This window comes from Scylla paramamosain, chromosome 37 (assembly GCF_035594125.1).
Source record: "Scylla paramamosain isolate STU-SP2022 chromosome 37, ASM3559412v1, whole genome shotgun sequence".
NCBI lineage: Eukaryota > Metazoa > Arthropoda > Malacostraca > Decapoda > Portunidae > Scylla > Scylla paramamosain.
In genome coordinates this window covers 2462386-2475000 of record NC_087187.1, presented here as the reverse complement: position 1 = coordinate 2475000, position 12615 = coordinate 2462386, and the positions used below count along the sequence as shown (strand labels likewise).

General features: G+C 37.0%; 1 protein-coding gene across 1 annotated transcript in view; it reads right to left on the bottom strand.

Annotated features, from left to right (window-relative positions):
• Positions 1 to 9190, bottom strand: part of LOC135091338 (choline/ethanolamine kinase-like) — a 32643-nt gene extending 23453 nt beyond the window's left edge. The window contains 2 exon segments of the mRNA XM_063988884.1: positions 8510 to 8538; positions 8540 to 9190. Coding sequence (XP_063844954.1) covers positions 8510 to 8538; positions 8540 to 8626 — 116 coding nt within the window. The 5' untranslated portion in view covers positions 8627 to 9190.
• Positions 9191 to 12615: the final 3425 nt, after the last annotated feature.

Sequence of the window (12615 nt, the reverse complement as noted above, 5' to 3'; positions counted from 1 at the left end):
GGTGATATGAAAATCAGTTATAACTTAACTTCATTATGTGTGTGTGTGTGTGTGTGTGTGTGTGTGTGTAGTAGTGTAGTAGTAGTAGTAGTAGTAGTAGTAGTAGTAGTAGTAGTAGTAGTAGTAGTAGTAGTAGACGTAGTGCTTGTAGTAATCAGTAAACTCGAGAGAAAGAGAGAGAGAGAGAGAGAGAGAGAGAGAGAGAGAGAGAGAGAGAGAGAGAGAGAGAGAGAGAGAGAGAGAGAGCGAGCCATCCATCTATCCCTCCAGACTGAGACATAACCAGCCCCTCCTCCTCCTCTCCTTCCCAAGCACACATGCACTTACGCTCCTCAGTAAAGCAAACAATACAAGATAATGCCAAGATTACAACTGTTTACCCCCGCCGGACCAAAACACTGCTATCTCACGCTGGCGATAAGGACGACCAGTGTTAGCGAGCGACCAAGATGATGCGAAGTGATTCAATTTTGTTTTTTTTTTGGTTTAGTTTTGTATACAAGCGTGAATTATTGAATAAGTGAAGTGATTGAATTGTTAGGATTCTTCTTCTTCTAAGCTGGAATGGATTTAGGAGAGAGAGAGAGAGAGAGAGAGAGAGAGAGAGAGAGAGAGAGAGAGAGAGAGAGAGAGAGAGATTTATTTCAAAGTTTATTGGGAATTTTTGTTTTTTTGCAGCTGAAATAAATGAATTGATAAATAAGTACAATATAATAAGAAATCATAATAATAATGATAAAGTTTACTTGATAATTCGCTCCTTTGAAAATGTATTCTTGTTACTAAAAAAAGTAAATAAATAAAATAATAATAACAATAATAATAATAATAATAATAATAATAATAATAATAATAACAAATAAATAAAAATTGCTTTCATTTCTTTACTTTTACTGTGACTGGACACTTTGATTTCCCCATGACACTTAACACTTACTGCATTCAATATACGTGCATCTTGTGCCTCTTGTCTCTTGAAATTAACATCTTCCTCTTGCAGTATTGAAAAAAAAAAGAAAAAAAAATGTATATATTCTCTCTCTTTTTTTTTTTTTTTTGCAAACGAATGCTCTGAATTTCGAAGATATTATCATTATTATTTTTTGCCTTCTCTGGAAGTTGAAATTAATAAGCTTTGGCAATTTAAATAGTTATTAGATGTATTGCTGTTTGTCTTCTTCTTTGATACTTGAAATTGATAAGTCTGGTTAATACAAAAAATAAAATCATAAATAATAATAATAATAATAATTCCAATATTTACTTTTTACCAGAATGATCAACACAAATAGTCACAAGAAAACAAATAAAATGAATGTGTAACTAAATCTGAATGTAACACAATGACTCAACACTGAAGATAAATAAAATAAAACGTGATGTAAAATAAATAAATAAATAAAAAAAACATACAAAACAATATAGACAAAATAGATAAACTGGAATACGACACTGTGCATGATCAAAAAAAAAAATAAATAAAAAACGAAAAACGAAAAACAAGAATACCAAACAGCGACGTGTGCATCAACTTGAGAAATTTCATCCATCAAGGCCTCTCGTGGTGATGCTGCTGCTGATGATGATGATGGTGATAATGATGGTGATGATAATAATGGTAATGATAATGATAATAAAAAAACAGACCAAACAACAACATCAACAACAACAAAGACCAAACAGCAAACAATCCTAACGCAAGGAAAGCAAACAGTATCTCTTGAATACCACACAGGCTAGACAGAACACACACACACACACACACACACACACACAGACCGGTTTCCCGAAGCTCAGGAATGTTTGTGGTTTGTGAGGCCGTGAGACTAAAGGAAAATAAATAAATACATAGTTAGGAAAATCAACTGTCTCGCTACTAGTTAACCACGTCGTTAGCTTACCTCATTAACTGTCTCGCTACGCCATTAACTTGCAACTTATCTAACGATGTCATCTGTCTTATTAACATAACTAAGTCACTATTTGTCTAACTTGCTACGCTTCTGATTAATTATTCATATAACAACGTCACTATCTGGCTAACTACACTATCAACTCAACTACTATTAACCATTAACTGCTAACTATTGCCTATTTTTTTTTATCTAAGAACGTCACTATCTAACTTATAATTAACTACTATTATTAACTACTAAATTTTAACTATTATCTAACTTCCTACTTAACAATGTCATTATCTCTCCTGCCTTACTATCATCGGCAAACTAACTACACCTAACCTAACCTAACTAAATGTGATGCAACTTAACCTAACTACAAATACATGAACAAACCTAACTAACCTAACGTAACCTAACCTAACGAACCATACCACAAACGAACTAAATACATCAACAAACTCACTAAACTAGCTAACCTAACCTAACAGCACCCTAACTAGACACTCGAGAACAAGGAAACGGGAGAGGCTGAGATGTGATGAAGTCTGGAGCTGGTAAAGAAAACATTGAGGTTTGCGAGAGTGTTTGAGCGTGCAGAGTTTATGAGAGTGCAAAAGGTTGGCGAGACTTGAGGCGTGAATCCCTCTTTTGTACGATCCTAGGAACTGGACTTTTAATGGAGAGAGAGAGAGAGAGAGAGAGAGAGAGAGAGAGAGAGAGAGAGAGAGAGAGAGAGAGAGAGAGAGAGAGAGAGAGAGAGAGAGACCGAGAAAAAAAAATGATTTACTGATGGACTGACTAACGAAAAAAAAAAAAAAACGAACTAACCAATAAAAATAAATAAAATAAACCAACGTAAACAAATAACAACAAAACCAAAAAAACACAAACAACAAACAAACAACGACACAAACCCAGCCAGACATTGAACATTTACGTGTGAACTCTAAAACTGACATTTGGAACGCTGGAGTCAGGGCAGCGAGGAGGAAAAAAATAAACAAATAAATAAATAAAATAAAATAAAGATAAAGATAAAACAACAATCTATAAATAAGAAAACTAATTATTCAGTCAAGGCTGCCGAACATTCCTTGCATAAAAGCTGAACATTTTTAAACGACAAGAAAGGGACATTTGAATACCAAGAGGTCATGACAACGCCGCTTCATCTATTGCTTTCTTTTCTATTAAATGAAGTCGACGCTTTACACTTTCTACAAACGGTGAAGGGAAAGACTGACTGGCACTGGAGAGGTTTATATAAGGCTGACTGGATAAGACGCCTCCTGGTACACGAAAATATAATATTTGTAAGATTATAATTATACTCTTAGTGTTACTGTTGATGCTTCCTTATGGATTTTGTGAATTGAGAGAGAGAGAGAGAGAGAGAGAGAGAGAGAGAGAGAGAGAGAGAGAGAGAGAGTTAGAGTATGAGAAAAAAAATATTCTTACAGTAATTTTCTCATATTTTTTCCTTTTTCCTTTTCTTCTTTCAAACTTTCTCTTTTCCTTCATTCCTTCCTTTCTTTCTTTCGTTCCTTCAAATCATTTCTCTTTTCTTGTCATTCTTTTCTATTTATCTTTTTTCTTTCTTGTACATAATCGCACATCACTTATTTTACCACTTTAAAGACACCTCTCAAGATAAAGAACGAACATAAAAGCAAATTAAAGAAAGAAGAAGTAGGAGGAGGAAGAGGAGGAAAAAGACAGAGTAAGAGGAGGAGGAGGAGGAAGACGACGAAGACAATGGCGTTGATGTCTCTTGAGAAATGCAACGAAGATCAATAAAGGAGGAGGAGGAGGAGGAGGAGGAGGAGGAGGAGGAGGAGGAGGAGGAAGCAAAATTTCCGAATTGCCCTCCCACGCTCATCAACCCCTCCTCCCCCCCCCGCCCTCTCTCTCTCTCTCTCTCTCTCTCTCTCTCTCTCTCTCTCTCTCTCTCTCTCTCTCTCTCTCTCTCTCTCTCTCTCTCTCTCTGTTTCAACTGCAGGTTCATCTTTAAAAACTCACCCAGAGAGAGAGAGAGAGAGAGAGAGAGAGAGAGAGAGAGAGAGAGGAAAGGGTTACCAGTCAGAACCGGATTCGGACACTACACGTAGGTCAAATAGTGTCATGGCGAAGGTCACAATCCTGGAGAAGGATGAGGAGGAGGAGGAGGAGGAGGAGGAGGGCAGAACTATTTAAGGAAAGTCTAATTCATTTATACAAATTTACTGGCAATGTTCTGAAATTTATTTTTACTTGTTCCTTTTACTTATTTTTACTTATTTTACCAATTTTTTTGTAATTTTACTCATTTTTTTACTTATTCACTTTTGCATATTAATTTCACTTATTTGCTGGCAGTGTTCTTGCGTTTATTTTTCTATTTTTACTTATCTTTCCTCATATTTACTTATTTTCACTCATTTTCCTTCTTTTAACTTCACTTTACATATTTACTAGCAATGTTCTTTCGTTTATTTTTACCTATTCATTTCCTTATAGTTTATTTTGCCGCGAAAGATGGAAATAATGTAGTGTAGTGTCGATGTCTTATTTCCTTCGACTTTACTTTTGTATTTCATGGTCCTTTATTGATGTTTACGACGCAATGTTCAAATAATGTGGCGATACTCTATTGTTTTTTATTACTTATTTATTTTATTTCCATTAGGAGAAGATACTGAAGAATGTTTGCATGGATACAGAGAAAGAGAGAGAGAGAGAGAGAGAGAGAGAGAGAGAGAGAGAGAGAGAGAGAGAGAGAGAGAGAGAGAGAGGGAGACGCTTATAAAGATTTCTAATATTACTTCTGGTGCTGTTCAATGTTTCGTGTTGCGGTGAAAGGATTTAGACGCCATTTTTAGAGGTCAACCTGTAAAAAAAACGTGAAGAAAAAGCTAAATAAATAAATAAATAAAGGAATTCAACATGTTAATTATCCAAGTACAGATGAGACACTGTTGGTTGTCTGCACGGTCACCACTTCGCTCATTTTAATGGTGTAGTGATGCAAATCTCAATGCAGACAAGATTTATCAGATAACCTAGACATAGATGTGATTTACTGCCCCAAGTCAAGGCCTCAGTCACTCCCCGAATGCTCCATGGCTTCACGCTCTCATGAAGTCACTCACGCACTTTTCTTTTTAATTTTATCTCCTTTCTTTCTTTTCTTTTCTTTTTTAACGTCTCTTTTTTTTTCGTTTCCTTCTTCATTTCATTTTTTTCTGTATTCTTTTCCTTTCTGTCAAGTGGCTCAGATTACTGAACACTGGTAGCCCTGGTATATTTGTTTATTCATCATTATTATCATCATTATTATCATTATCTAAATCTGACACTTCCTGAGAGCACAGTGGCACCCCGTCACCAGCCTCCGTCTGATCACAGCTGGGCGGATACGTGTCTGTGTTGTTATTGTTTGGATCAGTGCTGGCTGCAAATGTTCTTTTTCCACCCAACGAGCCCACATTTGGGACCAATGAAGCAAAGGTGATCAGTACTAGAAATTGAACATAAGAACAAAAGAAATAAGGTCCCTGTTAGACACGGCTTTTGATTCCTAATGACGATTATTTTGAATGCGAATGAACCACAATACTTAGTGCAAATGTTTGAAAAAAAAATACTATGAATACGAGAGAGAGAGAGAGAGAGAGAGAGAGAGAGAGAGAGAGAGAGAGAGAGAGAGAGAGTTCACTATTAATCATATGCTATACTGTAATCGCCAGACATTAACATTTACACATCTAAACATTAAACAAATAGCTAGTCACGAGAGAGAGAGAGAGAGAGAGAGAGAGAGAGAGAGAGAGAGAGAGAGAGAGAGACCATCGTAAATAAAACAAAAATTACTCTCTCTCTCTCTCTCTCTCTCTCTCTCTCTCTCTCTCTCTCTCTCTCTCTCTCTCTCTCTCTCTCTCTCTCTATGTGACGAGCCAAGAGACGTAATGAGAGTGAAGCTTTTATTATTAACAAGATCGTGGCGCCAACTTTTAGCGTCACTCCCGCTGACGTCACGCAGTACAAGTAGTAATAGTAGTAGTAGTAGTAGTAGTTGTTGTTGTAGTAGAAGTAGTAGTATTAGTAATAGTTGTTGTTGTTCTTATAATCCTGTACTACATCTGGCCATGAACCCAAAGCATAAACAAGGGCTAAGCTACGTATATATTTTTTAACAGTTTATTGGCAGTAAGCGGCCTGTGGCATGTGACGTGGGCGCAATCATGTCCCTCAACCTTCGATTTTCAGTCAAGTGGGTGATGAAGGTGTGCATGCCAGGTTGTTGCTCTCTATGCTCCTGTCAAAGTCACGGCAAACAAATGGTTAAAAAAGACGAAAAACAGTTCGCTGAAAAACAAAACACAAATAAAACATTCACAAATCAATGATTAAAATAAATATACTGCCACCCACACAACTGCATTCCTAAAACAAATTCTCTCTCTCTCTCTCTCTCTCTCTCTCTCTCTCTCTCTCTCTCTCTCTCTCTCTCTCTCTCTCTCTCTCTCTCTCTAAAAACGTAAATACTGCAGTCAGATTTTCCGTCGTCAGCTTAAGGCGCATTCGATCACTACGTGTTGAGTCATAGCATTCGATCTCTTCCCCAGTAACGTCTGGATTAACACGACATAAGAGTCCTGAACGCATCATATAGTCGATACATTTTACCATAGACTGTTATATTATGTTTTGTATGTTATCTATAGTCGCCATGGCCCGACGTACATCACTCAAATGCCCCGCTGAATGAAAGGAAAGGAGATAAGGAGTGTGGCTTCTGCATTACCTTAGTATATCACTTTATTTATTCAGTCTTATTTTACTTACTCCTTTTTTTTTTTATGTTTCTTTCTATATTTATTTATTTATTTGCTTAACTGCGAGTTAGGACCAAAGAAAATGGAAATATGATAACTAGCGGTCCTAATCTACTTTTTTATTTATCTTTTTTTTTTCTTTTTATCACTCAAATGCTTATGTACATATATCGCTTTAGCTCAAGGCCCCTCTCGTCTCTCATTCATTTGGCAGGGCAGCGGACTGAAGCATTCATATAACTGTATTCAGAGACGTTTTGCTTTCACCACAACTATCTTGAAAGGTTACAGGGATGATTAGTAGGATTCTCAAGAGTGTTTCTCAATTTAGTAATGTAGCAATAGTGTTTATCTGTCACTAGAACTATAGAAACAGCCTTAAAAACCTGTCATTTATTACAGAGACCCGTATTCTGAAACGCTTTGCTCGCTCACCACAACTTTCCAAGGCCACAGATAATTAGCTGAGTTTCTCCTGTTCATAGTGTAGAAATCTTGATAATCTGTCACTAAAAAAATACTGTTTATGAATCCACTAATATACTAGTCAAAACACGACGTATTATATATTAATTAGCTGTCTATAAATTTGGCTTTTATGATATTGCGATTAGCTTAATTGTAGCTATCGTAACCGAAAAATATGGAAGAATAAGAGAAAAACAAAATGGGCAAGTGTTTCTATTGGATTTCCGCTTCACTGCTTCGTCTTGCAACACTAAAACAACACTCGAGAGAAGATAAACAAGAAACAACGCGAGACTTTATTCTATTTTATTTGCACACACACACACACACACACACACACTTCTTGGCACGGGCAGAACAAGATCACACCATAAATCTATGAAGGAAAAGGAAGGAATGAAGAGAAAGTAAAAGGGGGAGAGGAAGTCAGTCAGGAAACACTTATAGAAGCTAAAATAACTCATGACTCGACGCCACCACCATCACCGCCACCACCATCACCACCACCAGTCATCAATACCTTCATCACTGCTACACTTCATCATTCGCACTGTTCACCCTCACTGCCACTCATCACCTAGCCACTGATACAACTCATCATCGTTATCACTATCATATAATTTTTGTTATAAGTGCCGGTTATCACTATCATCACTATCACGATCATCATCTTCACAGGTCGTAAAATCATCACCCCTTCCACTATCTGCTATCATTGTTATCACTATCACCATCACACTTATCACTATCATTTCTTATCATTAGCCTCCCTATCATCACATCATGGTCATCACTATCACCACCATTCATCATTACCATTACCACTGCATCACCACATCATTATTACCACTATCACTCACTATTATCGCCATTACAGTCCATTACGACCGTTATCACCATTCAATATCACTACTACTACTACTACTACTACTACCACCACCACCACCACCACTACCATCATAGCAGACGATGACTCAGCCTTTCGGTAATCAAAGCTTAAAATGCAACCAGCTCACACACACACAGAGAGAGAGAGAGAGAGAGAGAGAGAGAGAGAGAGACTGGCTGACTGGTGCATTTGCTTAGGTTACATCGTTACTTAATCTAATGTAACCTAACAATCTAACCTTGCCAAATAAAAAATAAATAAATAAATAAATAAATAAATAAAACCGTAGCTAGGACACGTATATAATTTCCACGTAAGACACCACACACACACACACACAGACACACAGACACGATACGAGACAGACTCAACCTTCCACATCAACAAACCCAAACACACACACACACACACGTGAACACAGAGGTGCACACACTGACCTGATCTGCTTGATGACCATTTCGTGCGGGGGTGATGAGTTTCCAGGCGCCGTGGAGATAGTCGCGACAGATTCGATAAGCTCGGTCACGCATTTCACAGGTTATCTCTGAAGGCATAATAATCACACTCAGGAAAAAGGATTTATTTCCCTCTATCTTTGTGCCTGTTTCCCTCTGATTTAACTCCTAAGTCTTAGCTATTAGTCACAGCTCTAATATACCGTCTGTAGGCTTTATTAGTGCTAGCAATTTTAACGTTGAGGTTACATAGCTCTCCTCTCACTGCGTACTGGTGTATGAGACGTCTCGCGCCTACTGGGGGGTGTATTTATAGTGCTGGGGGGGGGTCGGGCCGCACCATCGATTTGCGCGAGAAATAGCCAGTTACTCATTTAATTTCCCTATTTTATCGTATTAGTTTACGTCTTACTGATGATGTTTGAGTGTTAATGTAAAGTTATTTAAATTTTACGCTTAGGTGTATCGTAAAGAGTCCATAAATTTGAGTTTTTATGCGAGAAATTGCAGTTGTAATAAATCGCCGTGGCAGTCGCGCCGTGTCTATGGCTGTTGTGGAGTAGGAGCTTTGATGTGAAGGAATCCCAGCGGCAGCCCTATTTGTACTCCCACTCACTGAGAATGAAGCTTTTAACAAACAAAATCTATCATTCAACATGAAAAACGTGAGTGTGAAGATCATTTTGCTACTGATAATCTTCCCCGCGTATCACAGGAGAGTGAGGTTTCAAACTGATAACAATTTCTTTTGCATCCCAGCTGGTGGCTATCTCCACTCGCCACTGCGCCACCAGAACTGAATACACATGTGTCGAGTCAGGAACGTGTCTTGGCATGTTTTCTAGACACTTAGCAAGAGTGGCAGTATGTGAATTTCTTGGATGTAAGGGAACACCAAGGAAACACGACGTTGAAAGGTGTAGCAGCATGGCGGAGGCGTGTATACATAATAAAATGTCGATAACAAACATCACTACCGCTATGATAAGATTGTGCCACGTGTGTGTGTGTGTGTGTGTGTACTGAGTGCAAATAAGTAACCATTCTCAACAAAATCTATTACATATAATTTGAGACGAATGTTGACAATGCAGTTTTCTTTCATAATTTTTAGGGCAGACTTCAGCTTCTCTCTTCTCTTCTTTCTCTCTCTCTCTCTCTCTCGATTGCTGGGAAGACCGATGGTAAAGGTCTTTGGGTACTTTCTGTCCTCTAGTGATGCTATTTAGAGAACCTGTGCTCTCTATTATTTAACACGTATACACCAGGGAACATATTATGGTCTCATAATGCCACAAATACATAAATCTCCACTCACTGAAACATCGCAAAGGCCACGCATACAAAAGCAATATATTTTTCCGAGTAAGTAATGATAAAAACTGAGGTATATTCATCAGTTTGATTATTTTTTATCGTTTATCCATTTATTTATTTTTTTATTTAATTTCATTGATTGATTTTATTATTTTTACTTTATTTTTTTTTTTACTTTTTTTATTTGTTGATCTATTTTATTTACCTTTATTTCTTCTTGTCTTTTTTTTTTTTCCTTTGTAAAAGAATCAGTAAGGATTGGCACGTTTCTCCAAGTAATGGCTTGTTACATAATGTAGGCCAAGTTCTCTCCATTGCATCACTGGAGTTAAGCAAGCGTCCCCATACACCTTTACTTTATCACGTTCCCAGTGACTGTGACGCAACGCATAGAAACAGAGAAAATATACAAGTCTGCCGTAAAATGTATGAAAGAAAACTGATATCAGGAGAAAGAAAACGGAAGATAACTTATTAATAAAAATATAAATACATAACAATAAACAAAAAAATCAAAACGCGAGTATGGCCTAAAATGCATGAAAAAAAAAAAAACTGTTATCAGGGGAAAGAAAATGAGAAAAAAAAACTAATGAAATAAAAAATAATGATAATAATGATAATAATAATAAACGCAAGTCTATCCTAAAATACATGAAAGAAAATTTGTCATGGCAGAGAAATAAAGAGAACATAGGCTCATGCATGGCTCACTCAATTATGAACGCGACTCTACAGTATGGTAGGGTCGCCTTTCGAGTGCCGGTAATCAGAGAGGGTTCATCAGTATCTCATAGGATTAGATACCAAGTTGAGAATAAGGTCAAGAATAGATAACAGAGGGTTAGAACTGATGAACCTTGAACCTTGCTACGTGCTGATAAGTTTAAATATCATTATTATTATTATTATTATTATTATTATTATTATCATTATTATTATTATTATTATTATTACTCTCATCATTATCAACATTCGAATCAGGAATCTCTCATTTACTAGAAGAACAAGAACAAGAAGAAGAAGAAGGAGGAGAAAGAGGAGGAGGAGGAGAAGGAGGACAACAACAACAACAACAACAACAACAACAACAACAACAACAACAATAACAACAACAAAATAAAAATAATGATAATAATGATAATAATAATAATAATAATAATAATAGTAATAATAATAATAATGATAATAATAATAATAATAATAATAATAATAATAATAATAATAATAATAATAATAATAATAATAATAATAATAATAATAATAAATATTCTTACCATCTTGTAAAAACACAGCAGTATTGGAGGTAGCCATGTTTATACTAGTAATAGTAGTAGTAGCAGTAGTAGTAGTTGTTGTTATTGTTGTTGTTTGCTTCCCTCCTTCTTCTCAGTCCCACGTGTTGTTGTTGATGTTGTTGATGTTACTCTTGTTGTGCTCGTTCTTCTTCTTCCTCTTCTTTTTGCTTGCTTCCCGGGTCCACGTGCTGAGTGTTATGGCGCCACCACCTCGCCTCCCAGCGCAGCCCTCGGAACTGACAGTACTGCCGGCCAGACTCCAGCTGATAGAGGCCCCGTGGTATCTCGCGAACGACACTCACCCGGCGCCTCCTTATCTACTACTGACCTGAGGGAGTCTGTGCGTGTGTGCGTGTGTGTGTGTGAGTTTATGTAGTCCTGTGTTAGAGTTGTTTACACGTGCTGCAAATGTAAACGTATAAAAACTACTACTACTACTACTACTATTATTACTACTACTACTACTGCCGTTACACACACACACACATACGTACACACATACTTTCATAATTCTAGTGATAACTAAACAAGATTTCTGGAGAGAGAGAGAGAGAGAGAGAGAGAGAGAGAGAGCTACGGAGCTTAAATCAATTTTGGCAGGAAATGTCCTTAGATTTTAACATTATTCAATTTACGCTATTCTATCTTTTTGTTGCTGGTAATTTCAAAATAATTTTATCCTTTTCTTTCCCTACCATCAGTACATTCATGGACCTGTCGTATTTTCTTGTTTCTTTCTGTTATTTTCTTATTGCTATTTTATTATATTTTTGAATGGCGGGAAAGAAAGACACACACAAGTAACTTATTAATTTCAAACATCTACGAATTACTTTTTAAACCAACGCCCTTCAGTATGGATCCTCACAGCCCCCTAGCTCGTCAATACAAGACTCGGGGAGGTAATTAATTTCCTTCGGGGGGCGTCACTCCCTGCATGGACCTCCTATCCTCAGGGGGGGACGCCGCGCCTACCACGGGATGACAAGGCAGCCTCACTCTAATAATTCCTCATCCTGACTTTGTGTAGCGAGAGGACTGCATCATTTTCAACAATTCTTGACAATGCGCGAGAATGATATTAATTTCCAGTACCTAAAAAAGTGCATAGCAGATTACTTGGAGTTGAAAATTTATTATTAGTTTGGAGCCATAATACCTGATAATAATTTCCGATTACTAATATTGATGAACCAGTGTTATGATTAAGAGAGAGAGAGAGAGAGAGAGAGAGAGAGAGAGAGAGAGAGAGAGAGAGAGAGAGAGAGAGAGAGAGAGAGAGAGTAATTATGAAACAGAATTAAGGGAATGATGATAAAAAGTGGAACATAAAAAATAATGAATCCACAAAGGATAAAGGGGGGATGGAAAAAAAATAAAATCAAAGAATCAAAGATAATGATATTCCATTGTGTGTGTGTGTGTGTGTGTGTATGGGGTCGAATGCGCCCTGAATCAGCTGATCGGGTCGAG